This window comes from Rousettus aegyptiacus, unplaced genomic scaffold (assembly GCF_014176215.1).
Source record: "Rousettus aegyptiacus isolate mRouAeg1 unplaced genomic scaffold, mRouAeg1.p scaffold_m13_p_13, whole genome shotgun sequence".
In the NCBI taxonomy this organism is placed as follows: Eukaryota; Metazoa; Chordata; class Mammalia; order Chiroptera; family Pteropodidae; genus Rousettus; species Rousettus aegyptiacus.
The window spans coordinates 67,716,022-67,741,301 of NW_023416288.1; the positions used below are offsets into that span (position 1 = coordinate 67,716,022).

Consider the following 25,280-nt stretch of genomic DNA (forward strand, 5'->3'; position numbering starts at 1 on the left):
GATGGGGTCTCAGAAAGCTAAGGATGGCAGCACATTCTCTTTGAAGAGGAGACTGATGGAGGAAGAGAAAGTAGAGAAAGAAGCGGAAGGGACATAGAAGTTGGTTACAGTAAACAGCTCTTTCAAGGGAAGAACCTCAAAAACAAATGATTGCAAAAGGCAGCAGGAGAACGTTTGTCCAAGGACAGAGGATGTGGATCCTGAACTGCCAATCGAAGGCGATGAAATAGAAGGAGATGAAAACTATGGTGATTTACACACTGTGTACTGTGATAACTAAAATGTTGAAATGAGGAGTTTGGGACTGACTTCAGTTCTACAGAGAAATTATATGTATTTGGAGGAACTTCTGAATAAAAAGAAAAGTGTTAATAGAAGAAAACTTGGTAGTTTTGCAGGGAGGACTATTTGTTTTTTTCAAGGATGAGGAAGTAAATACAGACTAAACCATGACGAGTTAAAGAGATATTTTGGGATATTAATACTACTGTGACAACAGAGGATCACAAAAGTGCAGGGAATATATGCAGAAATATATGTATGGCAATGAATGATGGGTTTAAAGCCAGGTTGGCCTATTTTTGTATTTTGGTTCTAATATATTTTGACGGGTGATACTGGGTAAATTTTCTGGGTTGTTTTTCTTCATCTTGAAAATAGGACTGTTATTACCTATCTTGCCAATTTGTTTCAGGGATTAAATGAAGTCATGTCTTTATAGTTCCGGGCACCTAGTAGATGTTCAACAAAGGTTAATCCTCTTCTTAGTTAACTGGTGGGTATTTTATTTAGCTAGTATAGGGACTATTTTACCAACAACTTCAGCCTGTCCAAGAAGCAGCAGAGTTTTTATGTGCAGCTAGGGTAGTTCCTTCAGTTGAGGAAGACAAACATGAAGCAGAACCTTCCACTAAAAAATAAAAATTGGTGTAAGTTCTATGGAAACAAAGGTAGCATCTAAGCAAACTATTTAAAAAATGTGATGATAAATGGGAGGAGAGTGCAGCTTCACTGGCTTCCAGAAACTAGGATTTCAATAACCAAGCTGGTAACACTGTGTTCATATGAGTCCAGGAAAGCTCGGTAAAAATATGTGGAAGAATATAAGAAGAATTTTCATGAAGGGGGAATAAAGATGAATTTCAAGAGATGGCAGGGAAGAAATTTAGGATAAAATAAGAAGAAATGTAAACAAGAGGTGCTATATACAAGTACCGAATTGCTGTATTGTGTACCTGAAAGTAATACAATATTGTATGTCAATTATGCTTGAATTAAAAAAGACACACTAAAGATGGAATTTCATAGGAATAAACAAATAAACTTGCAATAATCAACAGAACCAGATAGTTGCAAATTGAGAAGAAAAAGAGAGAATAGCTAAGAAAATAAAGGGAAAGAAGGAATCCAACTAACCCTTTGTAAGACCCGAGCAAGAATGGCAAAAGAGGAAGGAAAAAGGTGGAAGGGAAAAATAAAGGCTAAAGAAAATATCACTTGGTTAATAAATTCACATAAAATTAGACAGAGCTCAAGTGAAAATAGAACTGTGGAATATAAATAATGAAAGAAAGCATAATAACAGATTTGCATTCCACGGGACCTGAAGACAGGACTGAACTAAAATTTGAGTTTGTTTCATTAAAAAAAAAATGTCATTAATTGCAGAGTATATTTAAGTTAGAGTGATATAACGCTGTGTGTATCAGCAAACACAAGTCTTATTCCCTGATACATAGGTCCTAAAACAGCTACACCTCAGTGTAGTGCTCAGAAGGCTTCAGGATGTTGTTTAAATGCATAACAATGACAATGATAACAAAGTTAGAGCTGAGTTAAGGATATACTTACAGGCAACAATATTTATGTATCGGTTCTTGTGCTTATTGTCTGGGTGATTGGAGCTGTCTGCTGTAATACCTAAATCAACAGTACAGCTCTGCACTTCCTGTAAAAAAAATTGTACGTATAACATTTTAACACATATCTTTTCAAGTGAAGTGCCTTAAAATATAATGAAGACAAAACAAACAAAATAATCTATCCAAAAATATGTATTTTTTACATGTTACAACTATTTCTTGGCTAAAAGAAAATGCAGTGAAATAATGCCTTACCTGGTAAAACTCTTTCAGTGTCTAATGAGGGAATGAATGCCAAAAAAGTAAAGAAATCAAATTCCACAGCACACGACAAATGAGAAAAAAAAGTGTTCATATTAGGTTTACAATGGAAAACTATGATCATGCAATAAATACATTTGTCAAATACTAACAAAACAGAATGTTTCAAACAGTTGCATGTAAATCAAAATTTTTAACATTTTGGAACTTGATAAAATTATGTAAAAGGGAAAAAATAACATTTTCAAAAAGGGATGGTAATATAATAATATAATGAATTTAAAAATGCAGATGAGAAAAACCATATATTTGATGATACATTTTGTCATATTAGTCAGATTTGCTAAAATCAAAATATAATGTTATTTGACCATGATAGCACTATTTGAAACTCGGAATTAGTGATACAGTTTTTTTGTTTATTTCGAATAACTTAAAAAGAATAAACAGCTTCCTGTTAGGTGGTTTGTAACTGACTTAGAGCTATCAAAATATTAAAAATCTCTGAAATATTTTTATCATATACTCAGCATCATTTTGAAACAAAACTTTAGATAGCATTACTTTCTACATATTTAATTAGTAGACCTCTTTTTAATTTAAACTTCAATGGGTACAGAAAAATTACTTCTGGCAATTATCTTCTAAAATGAATTAAAATCCTTTTCAGAGATGTTTTCTAACTAAATAGATTAGTTTGGAATTAACAATTATTGAATATTAAGATAATAATATAAAAACCTTATAATTTTTGAGGAAGTATGTAACCCAAATATGAAACTGATTCATCAGCAAATGGCCCAGCTTCTCTCCAAATAAGCTTTTGAGGCCTCTTTAGCAGCAAGTAATTCTGATTCTACATTAAAAAACAATTTAATGTATGAACCACTTAAAAGGTGTAGCATTATTAGTTATTAAGCTAATTATTAAGTTAATGAAGTTTTCTCAAATCAGACTGGAATTAAAAGCAATGGAATTAAGAAAGCACTTTCTGAGGTTATTTTATTAATTCAATTATTGCAAACAGCTTAATAATATTCAAAATGATTTTATAGTTGTGAAAACTATGTTTGCCTTTGCACATATGCTATCAGCAGCTCTATTATAAACTGTCCATTTTTTTCTTAAGGTTTTTAACATTTGGAAGATTAGACTCATCTTTGACATATTCTTCCTCTTACAATTATGATTTTGTTTGAGATGAGCCTGATAGTTTCTCTAAGTTGGCATCGCACCACCCAGCAACCTTTATTATGGTAAGAAAAATAATTTGATGTTTTAAATATGTAATTCTCTATATTACTTCACTTTACTTAGCCATTATATCACACTGCTTTCTTATGCAATGTAGCTGTGAAATGATATCACATTTCACTTCGATTTCTTTTGATTTCTGAAAGCTTCCTAATCTATGACATTTTTTTTCCTTGAAAATACTTTTTTTGATGTGACTCCTGGGACGCAGCAGTGGGGTACAACGGAAAGAATGGAACGCATTCTGATCAGGATCAGAGCTCAAAGATCACAAAAAGTTTGGAGGTCAGGGGGACACGGAAAAGCAATGTGATACTTTCTAGAGGGAAGGAGCGGGAGGGAGGGCTGAAGACAGATCCCTAGCTTGCTGGAATGGAAAGAATATATGTTTTAAAATCACACACCTACGTTTGAATCCCAGCTTTACTATTTATTAGTTGTTAATTTACTTCTATGGAAGTTGATTTCATCAGTAATATGAACAGGGATAAAAACACGAAACCACCAGACTTGGGTGAAGGTCGAATGTAGAATCACCTACTACAATGACCAACATATTATAGAGAGTAGGCAATAATGGTAACTTTTATTTTGGGGGGGGGTTTATTGTTAACTCTGGGCTTATGGCACCCTATTTTGAAAAATCTGCTAAACTGATAGCTAGTAGGTCACGATAAATTTGTAATAAATTTCTTTGCCCCCTCCAGTTAAGCGTGTTTTAAGGGATATTACTAGAAAAATTTTCACTGGTCATAAAGTTTATATTTTCTTATAAATATATATTTTCTTGAAAAGATAGGATTTTACCTTATATAATATTTATTATACCTGTATAATAAATGCTTCTGTATTTACACTGGGGGAATACTTTCAAGATTTTGTAAGTACTTTGTATGAAGAGTTTGTATGTAGCTTGGCTGAAAATCATGAAATTTAGTAGTTTAGTGTAATCAATGTAATTTAGAAAATTAAAAGGCATTAGTATTACTAATTCAGATTATCTAAAAAAGAATGCTGGAATTCTGTATTTTGTGGATGAATATTAACAATGTTTTTAATTTTCAACTAGTACAACATGGCTTTTAAAATGGAAAAACAATTTTCTAAATTGTATGATAAACATAACACATTTTCTAAACACATAAGTGATTATGGAACTAATAGTCTTACTAGAAGTGAAAATGGTTTCAATGTCATTAGGTCAAGAAACAGTTTACTGCTGAATTTTTTACATTTACTATTTTCCATATTACCTAAAATAGACATATTAAAATCATACCTCAAATTCTTCAGTAAACCCACTACTTGCATGTAAGTCTGCAACATGCTTTGGAAAGTGTTTTATTGGAATTGCTCCAACATCATCTACATGAATAGAAAAAAAGAATTAGGTCGGAAAGGGTAATTCGACTTAAATGAACATGACTCTCATTTCTCAAGATTTATAAAGCATTTTTTCTAAAACAACTCCAAAGTTCAATGATTCTCATAATCCTGGCTGAATCTCAGTATTTAATGAAACTAAGCAACAATGACAATTTTCTTTATATTTACTGCATTTTAGACTTCTGATCTGATCAGGAATCTTTTTTCCTCTCAGACTCTAAAGAGGAAAGAATTATAAATACTACCAAAGCCTCACTTATCAATGGACTGCATCTTTTTGTGGGTAATTTTCTTTAGCATGACTGGGAGTTGGATGTAAATTCTGGAGAAAAATGCATAAGTAATATACTTTCAATTTTGCCATGGCCTAAACATAATATATAGCACAATTTTGGTTTTATAAAATTGTATAGTTTAATGTCTTACTGTTAAATAGTCATATTTTTACATTCAAAAACATTTTTTTCATTCATTTATAAATAATAGATAACATTTATATTCAGACTATTCATTAAGGATAATGTCAAAAACCTTTGGGACTTTTAATCTTTTAATAGTTTAAGAATTCTAACTTGGAAATAAGCTATGTAAACAAAGCCATTGGATCTGTTAATTAATTGTGAAGGGGCAAAATTATTTCAACTGGCTCTATTTTTTTTTCCTAGAAAGACTTTCTTAGATTAAACATATTACTAGTTCACAGTATGCAATTTCACAAGTGATTTCTCTGACAAGGAAACATCAAACACATTTCACTAGAAACAGATGTTCAGTATCTAGGCCATTTAATATTTTTAAGCTTCAGTTACCAAGAATTTGTTGATTTTAAAAAAAGTAAAATCCATCTGTTCTTTCAGATGAGTGTACCTGAATACTAAAATTGAATTAGCCAGTTAAGCTTAAGAAACACTAAACAAAGGTGTAATTTCACCTTCACACCCACAGAAGGATCTTGCCTGGAAGTAGCTTTTATAATTAGATAAGGCAACAAAATAATTTGTCACGTGTAATTCATTGGTTCTTCTACTAAAGATTGTTCAAACCCGTTGATATTATCTTGTACAGGTAACCTCTTTCACGAGTAAACTGACTTCTTGTTATTTTGGTAATTTCTTTTATAAATTGGTCTGCATGTTAGTAAGATCAACACATCTTTTTATTTTATGATTTTTCATGAAAGTGTTCATATTTGGGTTATCAGGGGTGCATTTTTGAGAACTGAGCAGATGAACAGAGGAGATGACCTTGATCACTATTTGGAGAGTAGAACAGGGATTCTGGATTTCCTGGACAAGGTCTTAATTTTGCATTATTTTATTTATTGTTAATAATAAATGATTCTGGACTTTGGGTAATATTATGGTTAATTTGCACATCCATGCTGAAGGGGTATATAGAAGTATGTTTGAAAGTGGAGGGAAGCAAAAGGCAACAGATAACAGAACTGTGAGCCTCAAAATTCTAAATATGTTAATGAGAAATCGTGCTGCACTAAAATAAACACACAGAATTTGAATATAAACTGGAAAAACACAAATAAAACAGTGGTTGTTAAAGACAGAGTTGATGAAACAGGAAAAAAAAAGCCAAATATTTCTGATTCCTATGCCTGTTGAAAATTACAAAGAAAATGCTTCTCTATTTTTTCTTATGTTTTTTAAATCATGAGATTTCAGAAGATGACATCGTCTAGAACTTGGGCCTGTAGCAGTAACACATGTAGTACCAGAAAATTTAAAAAGAGGCTTCAGTAAAATGACCATGTAGATGAATTTTTTCGTTTGTTTTCCCTGATTTGATGACTATCTACATCCTTAACTCACCCTCTATCCTCCGGTGCTTCTTCCATAGTCCACATATTTCTAGACAATTCCTTTCTGGTTACCACTTTCATTCCGAAATGTTATTCAATGTTAATTAAATAAGTGTCTGTGAACTTATAGTGCCTTAATCAAAATGACGCCAGCTGATTTCTGCATATTGTTAACCAGGTAAATTTTGATGAGAAAGTCTGTATTTTCTCCAGTACTTTAACTGTTTGGCACTTTGACTTGAAGTATTTCAGGCAACTATACCTTCTTTATACTCATGTTTTTCTTCTACCCTAATCATTTTATAGTTTTTTCCCTAATGTAATTAAAAAACATTTTCTCACATAAATTTGGATGATCAGAAAGAAACTAAACTTTGTCCTCATTTTTGTTATCTTGTCATCTCTACCCTACTGCATTCATTTAGTCTGCATTAAAGTAATTGAAATGACTGAAAGTTGGCATTATTCTTAACTGATATTTTATTGCTACAATTCTTATGTTCTTTAACGTATTACATCTGAACAACTATAAATTAGTTTACTACATCATCTGTATAATCAAGAATGTTTGAAGTTTATGAGAACAAAGTTTACACCTTGGTGCCTGACATGTGAATTAACAAATATTTTGGGCAACACCAATATTTACCAATGTAGATTACAGCCATTTGCAAAGAACTCCCATAAGGATGAATCTTCCAACATTGTGCTTCTCATTCAATATTTACCAGCTACTCACGGTCACACTTTAAGCTATTACCTGAAATTGGAAAGACAGGTGTTGGAGGTGTGGATATCACTCTAGGGGAAGTACTGTCCTCTAAATAAAAGTGTGCAGTCTGGAAGCATTTCCTGGAAAGAAAGAAAGCAATTTATACTACTGTCTGCTGTGGATAATAAGACAACTTCTGAACTGCTTGAAAATTATGACAGAAGTCTCCAGAATTAAAACGTAAGTGGAAATCTATAATTCTTTTATAAAATACGAGTATTAAAAATATTTGTGGCCTCCAAATTATCTCAGTTATACCTTTACCAGATGCAGAAGAGTGAGCAGATATCAGACATGCTGAAAGCAGAGACAGCATTTAAAATAGTTGGTACTAAGTTGTACTTTGTGAGATAGGACACCTCATATAGTTACTCTTCTACTACTGCTATATATACCAGCATGTCCTGCCACCTTGGAAAGGACCAGAGGGAAAAAGAAAGTGTGTCCAACGCTATTTTCAGTCAATATTTCAGTGGCCAGGCCCTTCTGAGCATATTCCAGTGTTAGCAAAAGGCAGCAATCTACAACTATGTAGAGATGAAATTCCACAGTGGTAACCTTTTGGTGAAAAAAAGAGACAGGTTTACACTGTAAGAATAATGCAATAACGACAGAACAAAGTGAGGAAATAATGAGTCGTATAACCAAAAACAGGTGATTTTCTTCCCAATGGATGCTGGCCTTGTTGATGAGGGTTTTGAGAATAAATACATTTGAAATCAACAATATGACCTACAATGTCAGCTGAATCTATTTTCATTCAGGTAATAAGAGTAACATCTGTTAAGAGCACACTACAAACTATTGCAAAGAGCAGAAAACTAAATGCTGCTAAAACCTAATGTGAATCATCCTTAATTTAAAAATTTAGATGATAATTAAAACTGCTAATGGCACTCTTTGATGTGGGTCATTTAATTTACTTGAAATATTATTCATAAGTGGTTAAGTTTAAATAGAAATATCCATTTGGGTAAAAATGCCAATCTTGTTTTCCATTTATAAGCTCCAAGCTACAAGATATTTACCCTAATGAACTTCAACGTAACATTTCTTCTTATATGACACACCTAAATTGTGATATTTTTTCAGTAATAAATTCTCTGCCTAAAATTCTTTGATGGCTTCCCACTGGAATTAGAATGATATTCAATTATCTCAGCAAAAACTAGAAGAGCCTCTGTGACCTGGTCTCCCACCTACTTCAGCGGTCTCATCTCCTACAACTCTTTCCCTCACCCACCAGGCTGTAGTCCACACTGATCTCCTTCTCCCTCGAAGAGACCCTATCGGTACCATCTAAGGGCCTTGGTTCTTGCCGTTCCCTCTGGCCAACCATTCTCCTTCCCATTATTTTTGTAATTGGCTCTCCTTCTCAGAGTTCTCTAACATAATAGCTAAAAGTACCACCTAGCCCACCAAGTCACTATTCTTTGCCCTTTTGCTCACTTTATGGCACTTATTTATGTATTTGTTTACTTGTTTTACATGTTTTCAGCTGGTTTTCCCCTATCAGAATGTAAGCTCCACAAAGGTAAAGTACTTTGTCTTAATCACTGCAGTGTTAGTAGTCTTCAGTGCTAAGAACAGTGTTGGACATGTTGTAGGTGCCTCAAAATATATGTTCAGTGAATTCACTGCTATTAGTAGGGGTAGTAGAAAGTTATATAATTTCTAACCTTAATTTTACAAGGAAAAAATCCAAAAGCAATGAGGCTTTATATGTTAAAGCTTGGCATCAGCCTTTGATAATCAAACCTGTGAGAACATAGATAACTGAGAGGACCTAAGGATGTCTTCAAAAGAGAACAGGTGGTATGGGAAGATGAGTGGATGTAGAATCAAGTGTCGAAGGGATCTTGAGCTAGGTTCATACCCTGGGAAGTGTAGAGAGTGGCAGACTCATGAGGAATGGAGGGATGAGGGCCACAGGTCTCAGGAGAAAGGAACTATCCAACGGAAGTTTACACAAGTACAGCTGAAACCATGCTGGAGCAGAAACTAGAGGGAAGGTTTGGCTACTTTGTGCAACCACAGATGTAGCATATTCTGACACATTGATACGAAAACACTGGATTTGATCCTTGCTTTTAAGATCACAGCATTAAAATCTCTTTGATTCCTCTAAAATATGGTTATGCAAGCCAGTAAAAGGAATCCTATTTATTTTTCAGTGAATCTAAAAGTTACAAAATGCTTTAAGGGACTTAGTACATTATCACAACTATTATAAGAATCCTTCCGACAACATCTTTAACATATAAAGAAGGTCCAGTTTGAATATATTCAGTGACAAGAAGCTCATTTCTTTATGCATAATTTCTAGTTGTTAGATATTTCTTTCTTATACTAACTTGAAACTCATTCCCTTCTAAGTACCTCCAAATGGTACGAAAGAGAAGGTCTTCTTGTTCCACTGTTATGCTTCTTACTACTGAAATCTGTTCTTGAATAAAGCCAAAAAATCTATCTCCCTATTATTTTGACACATTGGCTCTAGTACTTTACAGATTTTTAGATTGCAGTATCTATGATCTTTCAATATGTAAACCTTACCTACCCATGGTCCTCGCCACTTTTGATGTTTATACTCCTACTAACCATAAATTTTCGAGCTGCATCCTAGATTCTGTTGCCTACCTGAGCCTCAACTGGGATAACTTAAAATCTCAAAACACTTGGAGAAAAAGGTAGAATATATAGCTAGAGAAAGATAGATGATGGAGGGATAGATAGATAGATAGATAGATAGATAGATAGATAGATAGATGAATAGATGGATAGATGGCTAGACAGAGAATGTGTCTGAGAGAATGGGAAGAAGGCAGTGTCTCAGAATAGAAAAGGTATATTAGAACATGCTGGTACTGAGGTTTACATGTTACTCATGTTCATTAGAGTATCTGGGTTAACACCAACTCTGTTCTATTCAGCTATGTAATTAAATATTTGTTGGTTTTTAAAAAAATAAATGGTCCAATAATGTTACTTGTTTTAACTAGTAACAAAGGAACCTACAAGTCATGCCAAAAAGCTTATAACTGGGAAAATGAAAATAGTACAGGATAAATCCTGGATGAACGGCTTCTGTACATTGCTTAGGTATAATTTATAGTGCAACCTTACCTAGGAGGTGACATTCTACTTAAAAGGCAGCATGATACTGGAAAGTCTCCATTCTGGGTTGGTAGCTACCTTCAATGGCCCACAAATTTAAATTTTAGATCAAGAGAGAATTTGTAATATTTTTCTTCCCACTGCCCCCAGCCCAACAATGTTCTAGGGAAAGTTCTTTCCTCTACAGATTTTGTGGAATGCTGTTTTGTTGAATACATCTTTGGTGTTTTTTATATTCTATTAAAAAAATCTCTCAAAGATTTACCCTTTGTTATCTTTAAAAAGAACTTTTTGAAAATCTTCCTTATTGAAGTAATTTTGCATCTTAGAAACTTACAACTTGGTTCATGTAAATTATACCTTAAAACATCTGGAAAACAATTTCAAGGCATATTATTTAATGAATGACTAGATTCAATATCTATAGTCCATCTGTTCTGTATAAGCAGTGAATGTCTTCACGTCTATGTGCTAAGTGTTGATAACTATGTCTCCTGCTAATTATCACTCAGCCATGATGAAAAAAGTGATGACTGTTTTAAACTTGTAGACATAGGTCCTATCAATCAATGTTAATCTGATTATTTAATTTACACCTTTTCATCACAGTAAGTATTTAGAATTAAAAGCTAGAAATGTGTAATTATTATTCCATTTTTTACATTCTTATACAAATATGAAACAATATTCATCATGCTGCATTATCACAGAAACCCTGAAGGTCTGACTAAATTTTAAAGATGATTTAGTGAACGTTTCTCCCAAATGGTAAAAAGGGAAAATGAATTCCTAAGTGGGTAGGTGACATGCCCAAGGCCATATAGCAAATGCCAGGCTGTACTGTAAAAGGGACCCAGATTTTATCACCTCTAATTTATTCTGTCTTCCTGCTACAACATGCTTTCTCTCAAGGTTTACACAAAATATAGGGTACCACTTTGAGTTAGGTAAATTAGACAAAAGAGAGGATTTATTTATTTTTTTTCTAAAACAATTAGGTTAGAAAAATGTTTAAATATATAAACTTGGAAAAACTCGTAAGGGCCATGTCACCATTAGGACTCTTGTTGGTATGCCAGTGGATTTTTAACCCTTTCCACAGGCTGGAGTTTCCCGAAGGTCTAAAACATTTCATATTGGCTAGTGAAATCATATTGTTTACAAATGCATTTACTCTGGAATTTGAAGCATTCACACAAACCTTGAATAATGCATTAACACTGGCATTTTGTAATTTAGCAAATGATGTCCCTACTGTATTACTGATGTAAAAAATTACATTTCGAAGTGATTGATCTTCAAATGGTTGTGACTAAAACAGATATATTAAATTTTGAAATGGGTAGGAGTAACGAATCTTATCAGAACATTTGATAGATACACAATACATACATAAAATCATCAGAGTGTTCATTTTTAAACTAATGCACTCTGTATTCAAGGCACATAAAGTATTATTTGTGAGGAAAGAGAAACATCTTACTAGTGAAGGTCAAATTAATATTTTCCAATTTGTAATTTTATTTCTTTCTCTGCATAACACAGATGGGATGACCCATTATTAATAGAAGATAAAAACCACTCTAGATTTTAATTTTCCACAAAATATCAAATTATAGCTAATAGGACTTAATTTTAAAATTTGTAGAAGATAAAATATTAAGTAATGGATTTAAAAACTCATTCTAATTATTTCAATCTTATAACTATAAACAATCTGGCATCTTTATTGGAATTTTATTCTAACACTCCTTACCGTGAAGTGGAATTTGCTATTTTTCCATCTTATTTTAAATTAGTATCATCACAATTCCCATTAACTTCAAAAATTGGTTGGTAAAATCAGATTAGACATAAACCAGTGATCTAAATCAACAATGATATAAATGTTGGTAAGGAGTTGGGCTAACAAGCTCAGTGGGGAGAAGGGACAAAAGTAATATGAATTCTTGTGGAGCAAACATTAATGGATTATATACTGTGTTCATGGTACTCCACTAAGCATGGAATCTTCTGTAAAAAGAGTCATTGCAGTTATAGAAATGACTATTAACCCATGGCAGGTAACAAAAGCATGATCTATTCTCCACAGTCTGCAGTGTGCTGTGTTGTGTAAAGGGAGTCAAGTATAAAATACAGTTGGCCATAAAAACATTCTACCTTAGTCAAACCATGCACAATGAGATGCAACGGCATGCCCTAGGCCTCACTGTCTCAGACACACTCTGCTCACTCCTGCTTCCCATCCTTCCATCTTACTGTGCCCCTGCCTGGAATGGCCTTCTCCTCTGTCTCCACTTTGTGAATTCTATCCCACTCAAGCACTACATTTCACATATAACTTGCTCACTCTGGCCTGTTAAGATCCCTTGTTCTCTGATCACTTTCAACTTTAGAGATTTCAGCTGCCATGCATATACTTTTTGTAATATTTTAAATATTTTCATGGGAAATTATTTCTCTTCAAATAGCATAAATTTCTTGACAGAGTGACTGTCATTCACTTATTCATTTTTTAATATTTTCCCATAGTAGTAGTTAATGTAATACTAAGCACAGTAAACATTTTTGAATAAAATGAGAGAATATATTTTAGGATAATACATAAAGAATGGTGATATGAACTGATAGAAAGATATTGCTAAGCAAAAAGGAAACAATTACAGATCTAAACAAAATTTTCTTTTAAAGCAAAAGTTCATTGCTATAGTATTTACAGTGGCCAAGACATGAAAACAACTGAAGTGTCCTCCAACAGATGATTGGATAAAGAAGATGTGAGACATATATGCCATGGAATATTACTCAGCCATAAGAAAATATGAAAAACTGCCATTTGCTGCAACATGGATAGATCTTGAAAATAAGCTAAGTGAAATAAGTCAGATGAAAAAAATCGAGAACTGTATGATTTCACTCATATGTGGGATATAAAACTGAAAACAATGAAAGAAGTAGACAGACAAACAAACAAAAACTCGGAGACAAAGAAAACAACATGGTGGTTAGCAGAGGGAAAGTGGGGTGGGGAGGTAGGCAAAAACGGGTAAAGGGGTCAAATATATGGGGGTGGAAGATTTGACTTTGGGTGGTGAGCACACATTGCAATATACAGATGATGTATTATAGAATTGTACACTTGAAACCTGTATCATTTTATTAACCAATGTCATCCCAATAAATTTAATAAAATTTTTTTAAAAAGTATAAAAAGTACTAAGCTATGCCCTTTCTTAGTTTACAGATACGATTCCTTATTATCATCAAAAAGTCCTTGTTTCCAACAGGCACAGTTATAGTAGTTATAGTGGCTTATATTGTTCCCCTAAGAAACCTATTAATTTGCTGTGTTTGTCCTGATATAGCATGGGAAGTTTATTATGGGTACAATTTTTCTTGTCCTTTAAAGATTTTAGTAGGTCATTGATAAGAGTGAAACTGAATTTCATCCTCAAGGCAAATTACAATAAATTTTTAAATTCTATGCATTTAAAAATAGTTGTTAACTTATTTTCTAATTATATTTATATTTTAATTGCTTGACTTTTTACTTTGCATATAGTTATCATTTTGTTATTAGTGTGCAGTCGATATGCATCTTGTACAAAAGCTTATGTTATTTAAAAACTATTTTTTACTATATAAAAAATTACATTTTCCTAAATAATAACTTTTGAAATTATAACAGGTGCAACATTTAAACTAAGAAGTTTAGTTCATGTAAAATGCTATGATAACTGAATATTAATTAGAAATATGAAAGTGCAACTGTCAAAATACCGTATTATATTAACTGAAGCCAAAGGTCTTCCATTTTACTTCTAATTGACTGAAGTATGAAGAACAATCAAATCTTTTATTATTATGCCTCTGGATTCAAAAATTCACCTTATCCATAGTTACCTGGATAAATTAACTGTAGCTTTCAAATAAAAGGAATTTTAAATATGCTTTTAAAAGATTTCAGATAAAAAATAGCCAAAATCTGAGCTTTATGAAATACATTTCCAAAACAAACACTCAACTTACCTCCAGTAGATGAGAATACCCACAAGAACCACTAGACAGATAAAAGTCAGGGCTGACACGATCACAAGGGGTATAACTGCCTTCTTCTCGGATTCCAACCCCTCAGCTAGACCAATACGAGACTCATGGCTACTATTACTGGCCTCTGTAGTCAGAGAAAATGAAGACAGTTGATATTTAAACTCAAAGAAAAGTTACATTTTCAACCAAATAATATCAACCTTCATTGCTGTTGCTTACCTTTAAAATTTCGACTACATGATGCAAAGAATGTCTATGATTATAAATCGACTTAAATAAAATAAAGTTTAAAAAGTAAGGCAGCCTAACAGAGCTTAAGAACTATAATATCCTAACAGGCATTGGCACCCACATAAGGGTGGCATGGCAGGAAGTGAGCGTAAAACTGCCTTGAAAAGATTGTTGAAATAGAAATGGAAGTATTAAAGTAAGAAAACTACCCAGATTTTAAATAAAATGATCAGAAAAAATCAATGCTACTTACTGAATCACATATATAATCTTGATTTCCCAAAATCAATTTTAAAGAAATTATTTTTATCCTAAAATTAGGTAAATAATTAGAACCAGTTAATAGTTTTATGAAGCATCTTACATTATCTCCTTACATTAAGATAATCCTTCAATTTAGCAAACTATTTAAAAATTTAACTGTAGGTTGCCTTTAAAATGTTATTTTGAATGCCTTTGTTATCAACTGTTTTTCTCTATCAAAAATGAAAATACTATTGAATGTAATTTGAAGGACTACTTAGATCTAACAAATTCTTTTTAAATATGAAAGGGTGAACTATAAAAAAGGTAAAATTCTGTCCTTGGGTTAGTTTTAAAAGATGGCAAATGGCTGCCTTTGTGATCACACGGGTAGGTTTATTGTTCTAGCACTTTCAAAATCACTGCCACTGGAGCTATTCTTCCAAGTTGTTAAAAACAGTTTCAGCACCGCAGGGTGTGGGTGGCCAGTCAGCATCCTTCTCATCTACTTTGAGGTGTGTGCAGTAGGAAACTGAGATGATTGAACATTAGAACTATTCTACCACATTGATATACTGACTCTGTTACAAAGTCAGTGTCATCATCCTATCTACCTGTAGAAGTTTTGAAAGAACCAAATTTAAATTCTCAAGGAGAGTCTCTACGTCGCTTCTTACACAAATGGCACATTTGGTGCTGTTATACTATCTTACTGTCAGTGATACAAGACAAAGGATTCAATTTAATTTTAAATATTTATGAATAAAAAATTGGAGAGTAACAAATTCATAAACATATTAAAATGTACTTAATGCAGAGAATTTAAGATTTAAAATGATAGCTTCCTTCTGTAACTGAATGATGCAAAAAGGGCCAATAATTTAATCTACTCATGCATATCAAAGGAATATAAAGACACCTAAACTTCCCAAGATGTTTGTTCTTATAATTATGAGTGCATTTGCTAGGAAAAAAGTGGGATTCAAAGGTGTGACTAAAAATTGTAAAACTGTATAAAAAGTGGAAATATCGTAAGCCAACTGACCCCTAAACTGTAATTAATATTCTTGTGAGAGAAGCCCAAGTTTACTTTCTATTATGTTAATCATGTGATCTGGTGATTACATATTGTGGTGAGGCTTATCTAGAAGGCTAAATAATCTGATGGTGAATGAACTGAAAATTTCTTTGTGAAGTTTACAAAAGCATCTTGTTTTATACATGACTGTCTTCACATTTTTTCTATTGTAGCTATTGCATAAATCAAAAGTCTGTGGGTAATAAATTAAATAATACATTTAGCAAAGTCTCTGGTACCTAGTAATTACAAATAGTAGTTAATATTATTGTTTCTATAAGTCATTCTTGAAAGCAGTTCCCAGAATAGTGGCATGGGCATCATCCGGAACTTGTTAAAAATGCAAATTTTGGGCCCCAGTCAACCATCTCAAATTAACTGAATCAGAAACTCTGGGGAAAGGCCCAGTAATCTGTGTTTTAACATGTCCTCCATGCGATTTTGGTTCATGTTAAATTTTGAGAACCGATGATCCACATTGATTAATATACAAAGTGAGCTTATATAATTACATAGGTGTTTGATGACCACAAATATTCATAACAATATATATGTATATATAGATACATACATCTCATATGTATAGATGTATGCACATACATATATGAGATGTCTGATCATATATGTGATATATATATATGTAAGATATACAACATATGAAATGTGTAACAAATTACCATATATATCACACACACTATATACACACACTATTCCATGCACATGTACACACATATAGTCTTGTATATAGACTTTTCTCATAAGCTCTCTAAGAGGTCTCATTTTAAAACAAACTCTTCAACTGAAGAGTAAGAATGATAAATCCATGGTAATTACATATTATGAAACTTAGGTGTTTTATACAAGATGGGATACCACATGAAAGTACATATCACAAGCTGGTTGCTTTGTATATTATAATAAACAACTAGTTGTATTGATTTTTATATTCTTTAGTTGAGACTAAATATTTGTTTTCATATGGTTCAGTAGGTGTAAATAAATTACTTAAATAATAAGACAAGAATCTACTAATAGACAATTAAGTAATAATTAAGATTGATATTTTAAAATACATTTTTAGAAAAACAGTATAATTTTGGTATTACAAATTAGGCATATATATATATATATAATTACATATATATATATGTATAAATTGTCTTCAATCTTGAAAGCATAATCTCTGAGACACACACATCAACAACACAGGTTTCCAATTTCAGTTCTGTTAACTCCCTATGACCTGGATCAAGTAATCTGATATCTTTGGGTCTTGGTTTATACAATCATAAATTGCAGATACTAATATTTGCCTTATACATATTATTTTGAGGAATATGTCTTGTAAGTTATTCTACATTTAAAAATACATAACCAAATTGTAAGTTTTAGAATTAGTCTACATGCATTTGATAAAGAGGCATATTCATTTATTGTATAAGACATACTACATGTAATTTTTTTACAGATTTAAAAACAGGCTACAATTTTCCCCTAATTTTATTTCGTATTTACTTTATTAGTTATTTGATGATGTTGGATTTGTTGTATTCATATTGTTTTCTTATCAGTGGGAGAACATACTCTTAATAAATAAAGCTAATTAGTGCATTGAAGAGAAATTACTAAGTTTTAGTCAATAATTCTAGGTTTGACATTTTTCTACATATGTAGTCTTTCCATATCAGTGTGATCTGGCAAGAATATCTCTATAGTCTCCCAGTAAGAGAGAAAAATAGATGGAGTCCTGATATTTTCCTTTAAAATAAATTTAATATATATATATTTTAAACCAAGTACTATAATTGAAGCCAGATAACAATTCATATATATGGCAATACTAGTGAATATGGTGACCTATGGGTTTGTTATTTATCCTTACATATCAGAGTTTAAGTTTTTAAACTGGAATGCAGTGTTAAATAGAAGTTAGAATACTTAGAAAAACTTCTTTATCAAAATGCACAAACTTTTAATTGCTGCTGTACTGAAAGAAAAATATACAATCGATTCAAGGGATAAGAATAACCAAAGAGAGAAAATAGCCTAATGAGATTGGTGTTTATGTTGTGGATTATAAATACCCACTTTTATGCAATAATAGTGCAGAATGTTACTTTAGCCTGTCTTTTAGCTTACTGTTAAGATTTAAATATTTTCATTGTTAATTCAAAAAATGCCTTAAAATTTAATAAACGCGAATTATAAAATTCTTGTAATCAATTCAGTGAGATTATCTAGTAGTTCATATGCTTAATGCTATTTAATTTCCCTTTTCTTCTCACTGGCATTTAAAGTAAACATCTGTATTATATCTGCTGTAACTAATCAGCTCTAGGAAACATCTGGCCAATAAACTAATTTGCATAAAATACAATTATAAGTGAAATGCATTTCTACAGAAAATATTCTAGTGTTTTACATACTGTCAAACAATACCTATATATACACTGCATATTAATGCCCATTATTTAACTTCTTAGGAAGGTTTGTAACAGCAAGCACAAAGCAGAATGTGTTTTGTTAGTGTACACTGCCCTCTTTAGGCAATGTTAAGGTAATCAAGAAAGAATTTACAAAAATTAAAACCTTGTTTTAAAAAAAAAAATCTTACAGTTAACTCCTAAAATTTTTTCCAAGTTAATGTGGATGTGCCAATTACGTAATTCCTTTTATGTGGGTGGGTCAGAGAAAGGTGCTTATATCATATATATCATATTACTATCAGAATTTATAGTTCAATTTATAATTCGAAAGAATTAATTTACAACTTATTTTAGAATATGAGTAAATATGAAAATTAAAATCATCTAAAAAGGGCACGCCCCAAACGATCATTTAAAAAGCAGTATACTAAAAACATATTGTGCACACATAATTGCTCCCACATAGGCATCCTGTAGAATATGATAAATTGACAATAAGTAAAAATTGCTGTATCTGTTTTGGAGAGAATTAAGGACCAAAATAAAACAAAACAAAAACAGACTCATTGATTAGGAGAACAAACTTATGGTTGCCAGAGGGGAGGAGAATGGGGAGATGGATGAAAAAGCTGAAAGGGGAGAAGAGGACAACCTTCCAGTCATAAAATAAATGAGGCACAAGGATGTAGTGTACAACACAGAGAACAGAGTCAAGAATATCATAACGACTTTGCAGGGTGATGTATGGTGAACAGACTTATCATGGTGATTACATCGTAAAGTATATAAATGATGAATCACTATGTTGTACACCCGGAACTAATACAATGTGGTATGCCAACAATACCTTAATAAGAAAAATTTTAAAAACAGAGAGTATTCATTTGAGTAATGAATAAAATTACACTTTAAAAAAGGTAAATCGATTTGATGTTTTGATTAAAAACATGTGCCATTTTATTAAATTTCTATCATCCCATGATTTTTCTATTTTTTGAGAAAGAAAACCACCACATCTCAATCTATCGCTTTGATTCATAACTAACCTGCCTCTGCAATGTTGAACATTTCTGAGTGCCCGCTAGTAACAGTCGGTGTTGAGGACTGTGGGGATCCAGGAGTTATTTCTGAGTCACCTGCTTCCAGGACCCCATCAACATCTCTTTCATTAACTCCTGGAAAACTGAAATCTGTGGAAGTCTCCTTATCGTTAAGGCTATCTGAAGTACTTTGCCCTGATCCACTCTCTTCATCACTTGTAAGAACTGCCCATGCTTTAGATTCTGGGGCGAAGGGAAGCAGGGCATTACCAGTCTGAACGTCATTATCCTGTTTTCCATCATTGTGCTTTTTGGGGAGCACATTTGTTGGTGGTGATTTATCAGGACTGCTGTCCATATCAGTCTGACTGCCTGAGGTCACATCTGTGACTTTATTTTCTTCTTCGGATTTCTCAGATAGTGAATATGAGATTGGGTTATTCTGATCCACAAGACTGTTTTCCTGGGAGTCCGAATCATTCATCACCTTTTCCTGTAATTCTCTATAGGAGGAGCATGACATACACTTATTTATGGATAAGCCATCTCTATCTCTGTCATCATAATCATCATCATCATAATCATTGATATCAACATTGTCACCACCACCCACTGACTCAGTGTCGGATCTGGCACTGTGAGTCAACTCAGAAGTTGTTTTAGAAGGAAATGGCAACTTGGTCGTGGTAACAGAACCATCTCTGTTGGGAGAAACAGCTGTAAGGGAAACATACACATTTCCTAAAGAAACAGAATGCTCAGCAGTTACAAGTGTATCAGAAACAACTGTTGGAATACCAGCAAATACCTCATCAGTAAGAGAACCCTTGGTAGGAGTGAAAACATCATCAGAATATGTAAGCTTATTTATAAGTGTATTTGGTAGAACATCAATCGATATAACAGGAGTAGCAAATGCATGCCTTCCTTTGGGCAGGGAGGCACGGTTAATCTCCAAGTCGGCAGTTTGGAGCAACTCATCATTACTGTACAGCGAAGGTGCCACTTGCTGGGAACTTTCGCTTTTAAGCAAAACTGGTTCGAAATATTTCTTATTTGCACAAGAAATGGTTAAACCTTGAGGTGAAGCAGTGGGAATATTAGAAGCAGGTGGTATATCAAAAACTGGTACAGATGTAGAGTGCAGTATGTTTTCACTTGAAGCAGAATTTGATATCATGAGATGCAATACTGTAGGGCTAATTTGATCAATCTTGGGGGTTTCGACCAATTTTGGATCACTAGGCACAGCTGGAAGAGCAGTTTTAAGCAATGTGTCAACATCAGAAGCCTGAAAGGAAGGTTGCAGCAACACTTCAGTATTAAAAGCAGCAGAGACCTCGTAAAATAAGAGTTGAGTTGAAGGAGATAACATTTCACTAGAAGCAGGGTCAGAGGCTGCTGGCTCTGAGTTTGCACTAAGCACAAGTTTAAGAGAAGTATCGCCAAATGCTTGAGATAGAGCATGTGCAGGTTGAACTGAAAAGTTATTTTCTGGAACTTGACTAATCTCATGATCAAAAACCTTAGTGGCAGTATAAGCAAGAGAGTCTAGAAGTACACTCTTTGTGCTAGAAATGGTAACAGGGGATTCTTGTAAAGATGCATTCAACTTATTTACGTTATTGTACAGGTCAGGCGTGACTGTGCTTTCAGAATGGTAAACCATCTCACTGAAAGGAGAAATTTTCGGTTCAGTCAGATTTCCATCTATTAAGTCACTTTTAGAAAGCGGCTTATTATCACCACTAAACACAGATGTCGTATATGTAAATTCAGCTACAGAAACGGGTGAAGAAATGTTAAGGGCTGTCAGGCCACCTGTGTCAAGTAAAAGAAATTCACTATCAGAGGAGGCTCCAGACCACTCGCCATCACCAGAGAGGCCATGAGTAGGCTGCAGCCATGATGCAGTTGGGGTCATTAACGAAGACTTAGGCATCAGTACGTGGCTAGGGCTGCTAAGTAAGGAACCGTGATGAGATACATCAACAGAATCATGCACAGGTATTGCAGAACTGGAAGGAGCAGTGAAGAGGTATTGGGAGCCCTCAGTATTAGGTAAGGCACAAGAAGATTCAGACCCTGAAGAACTTGCATGCATCATGACATCACTGCTGGATGGCTCAACTTGAGAAAACATACGTGTTTTATAAAGGACACCAGATTCACTACCACCAAATTCCAATGTCTCTGAAGCAGCATGAGTAGTGGTCTGATGTGACACCACACCAGAATATTGAGCAAGGCTGGGCTCTAATGGTAAATCACCCCCAGCCACTGGCAGAGATGCATGCAGGGACACCTGATCACTCTCAACAGCTGACGTAACTTGTGGAAGGATTTGAGAGACTGTATACAGATGGCGAAACCATTCACTACTGAAGGAAGCAGAGGAAAATGGAAGCAAAGGTGCACCATCATAGGAAGACAAGATGGACTCAAATGACACATCGACACTGGGAAATACAGGCGCAGCATGCAAGGCCGAATCACTACTTGAAGCAGCAGGGGTAGTGTTGAGGATCTGATTGTCAAGCAACAAAGGGGTGGCTAGAGGAAAGACTTCACTACTGGAGGAAGGCTGAAGAGGTGTCTCACCATTGTATACAGGTTGAGTTGTCTGCGAGTGTACCAGGTTGATGGTGGAAACCGAATCGTGTTTTCCGGAGGATGGAGTAAAAGCATGAGGTGTTACCTCAGTTGGGACGTAGGCAAAGGAAGAATACTGTGGCATTTCCGTATCTGTGACCAACGGGCCCAGAGAAGAGGACTCGGTTGTCTTCTCAGATTCATCAATATGTATCTTGGTGTAATTAGTCTGGAGAAAGCTCTCTCTTCCTGATCTGACATCTGGTTGTGTCGCATCTGTAGAACTAGGAAACCACACATTTCCATCAATGGAAGGATCCTTTAGAGAGTCTTCCGAACCTGATGAGACTGAATCTTCTAAAGCATTTCTTGTAGATTCTGGTATAAGGACATCATATGTGATTGCCTCCGGGTTTTCTGAAGAAAATACGTACCCATGGGATATGTTCTCAGAGATGGGTGGCACAGCAGTAGTTGCAGGACTGGAGCCCGAAGAATCATCAGCTCCCGCATCAAGCTTGACATTGGTCAATAAACTCTCTTCCTCACCGATATCAGTAGATACCTCCTGAGATTCCATGATAGAAACTGTATTTAAAGATTCCATAGTCCAAGACAAGGTCATCTGTGGATATCTGAGAACAGTTCTAGAGCCATCATTGAAAGAAGCTGAAGTGCCTTCCAGTGTGTGAGGTGGCAGTTTGGTCACAGTTTGTGAAGTCAAAAGAATGTCTTTTCCTGGGGCTAATTCAGTGATTGGTTGGGTAGTGGAATCCAAAGATGTTTTGGGAATATCACCCTTTCCAGAGAATTCACTTCCTCTTGTTGGGGATCGGTGGGTCTTGGCATCATTGTATTTAGTCCCTACACGATTATAGTTTGTTGTGGTGGGAATCTGGGGTTCCTTTCTCCTTATTTGGTTTGTGACACTGTCTCTACCAGGATTCAGAATAGTATCTTCTTCAATGTCTTTTCCTTCTTCCTCCTTTGAAAAGCAAACAAGATTTAATGGAACAAAAGTAAATAAGAGGAAAATGAAATTTCAATATTTTATACTGCATTATACTGTTAATCTTCACTGTGAGATCCTGAGAACTTCTCACAAAGCACGATTTCATTCATATCAGCCATGCCTCAATTCTGCAATCTTTATCATCCTAGAGACAGTAATTAAAATTAATAATAAAAAACTCTATTTATGGATGCCTTTATTTTAATGATATGAAATGAAGTATTTAAATGGATATCACAGCCTTGGAAGAAAGACACATTATGGTTGTATTTATTATTGGGAGCGTTATTTAACATAATATTTATTTTATTGTTTTTATGTTTCTTTGCTCAGTTCATTGGGCAATGAGCTAAATAGCAATTAGCTTCTTGTAATATAAAATGACAATGAAACAACTTATTTCAAAGACCGAAGTAGTTTCATATTCAGAATATTTTATTGTATATATTCATAATAAATCACAATTTTTAAGCCATCATAAGAGAAAAAGGTTTTTATTTTTGTTTTTCATTTTGTTTTAAATACTTTACAGTTAAGACCTTGCCTGACATTTTAAGACAACTTGTCAAAATATGTTCCTAGTACTAGTTATTTAATTTCACATTTCCTTTAAAAACACCATTCAGGTGACCCAGTCTTTCATGAACACTTAGGTACGATAATGGCCCAAGAATGATCTGGCTAGAGATCAACCAAGACTCCTGTTTTCTGGTTTGGTTTTGCTGTTCATTTTATATGTCTAATTATATATTCAGAACACTAAATTGTTAAAGGTATTGAGATATGATATTTTTAGTCCACATTGGATGTGATTTTGTCCATTTGTTAGCACTGTCATTTTTCAGATCTTTTAAGGTCATGTCCCTTGGAATATGAAAAAAGTGACTGAGTACAAATTAGTCACTGAGAACATGACCAGTATCAGCAAAAAGAAACTGAATCATAAAGCACGTGTGCTCATGATCATGTGTATCATACACATGGGAAACTTCATCGTATGAAACACAAGTTTCAAGCTTAATGACTGCCTCGTTATTCAGAACTTAATTGTTTTATTGATTTTAAGTATATTCTAAGGCTTATGTGACAACTCTGAGAGGTGAATCAGCTCTAATGATCTAGATTGCATTAATGCTAAAAATAGATATCTTCTTACATTACCTAGACAAACTTCCTTGGTAGGAGTCAGTATTTCCTCATGAAATTTTGCATTCTGTTTGTTACCTTGTTTGTAAGAACAACCTAAGCAAGTTCGCCAAATAATTTCCTGAATAAAATACTCCCTTAATCTACAAGTCCAAAAATTTCATCAAAAGGAAGCAGGAATAGTTCGACTTGAGTCGTTCTTGAGGAAAATTTGTTGGTGGCAGATATCTCGCCTTTCCTAGAAGTTCTCAAACAAATTTGTTTGTTATACTTTGATCTGGAATTTTGCTGAAGATCAGTGTTAAGCTTAGCAATATGGGGATTCTGAACTCTTGCTCATTTTTGCAAATCTGGATACATACCTAGTTTTCTGGTATCACTCATATTCTTACCCTCTACCAAGACTCTTTCAACCTTGTTATCTGCGCTATTCAAGCCTCCATTTTCCTATTGTCTCCCTTCATTCTTAGGAGATGGCTTTTCAGTTTACTTCATAGAGAAAATAAAAGCTACTTCCTAACATTAAAACATCAAAAACAGGGACCAATAAAATCTACTTTCTCATCTAGTTGTAACTAAAAAGTTGTTCCCCTTCCTTTCTAATTCCTACATCTGTGTCTTAAATTTCTTTGTGTTAGGTTGGGAACCTAAAACAACTGAGTATTTCCTTCTGTTTTGTATTTTCAATTTTGTTTTCTCTACTATATCATACTTTTGAGCTCAAAAGAACTCAGATCTCTCTTATTGAAAAGGAACAAAAAAAAAAAATCTCAAGTTCAACTTGTATTGAGAATTCTATATCTCCCCTCCCTTTCACAACTGTTTTCAAAAGACATGACATCTATATTCTCTAGATGGTATAAAAATTTTAATAAAATTCCACAATAATATTACTTCTCTTCCTCTTTGCTTATACTTTCACACAAACACATATTATCATCTTCCTATCATAAATTATGTATAAACTACTAGATTTATATAATTTTTTTTCTTAAAA

General features: G+C 33.6%; 1 protein-coding gene across 6 annotated transcripts in view; it reads right to left on the minus strand.

The window, feature by feature from the left end:
* The window catches only part of PTPRZ1 (protein tyrosine phosphatase receptor type Z1), a 162,961-nt gene that overhangs the window by 18,213 nt on the left and 119,468 nt on the right, over window positions 1-25,280 (minus strand). Inside the window, exons 12-18 of one of the 6 annotated variants that reach the window (XM_016125176.2) lie at window positions 22,560-23,110; window positions 19,540-22,409; window positions 14,495-14,639; window positions 7,337-7,428; window positions 4,657-4,742; window positions 2,118-2,138; window positions 1,852-1,948 (exon numbers count right to left, since the gene is read on the minus strand). In XM_016125176.2, coding sequence (XP_015980662.2) covers window positions 1,852-1,948; window positions 2,118-2,138; window positions 4,657-4,742; window positions 7,337-7,428; window positions 14,495-14,639; window positions 19,540-22,409; window positions 22,560-23,110 — 3,862 coding nt within the window. Of the gene's footprint in view, window positions 1-1,851; window positions 1,949-2,117; window positions 2,139-4,656; window positions 4,743-7,336; window positions 7,429-14,494; window positions 14,640-19,539; window positions 23,111-25,280 lie in introns of all 6 variants that reach the window. The other 5 variants (XM_036230980.1, XM_016125174.2, XM_016125178.2 and 2 more) reach the window with 5 other exon arrangements.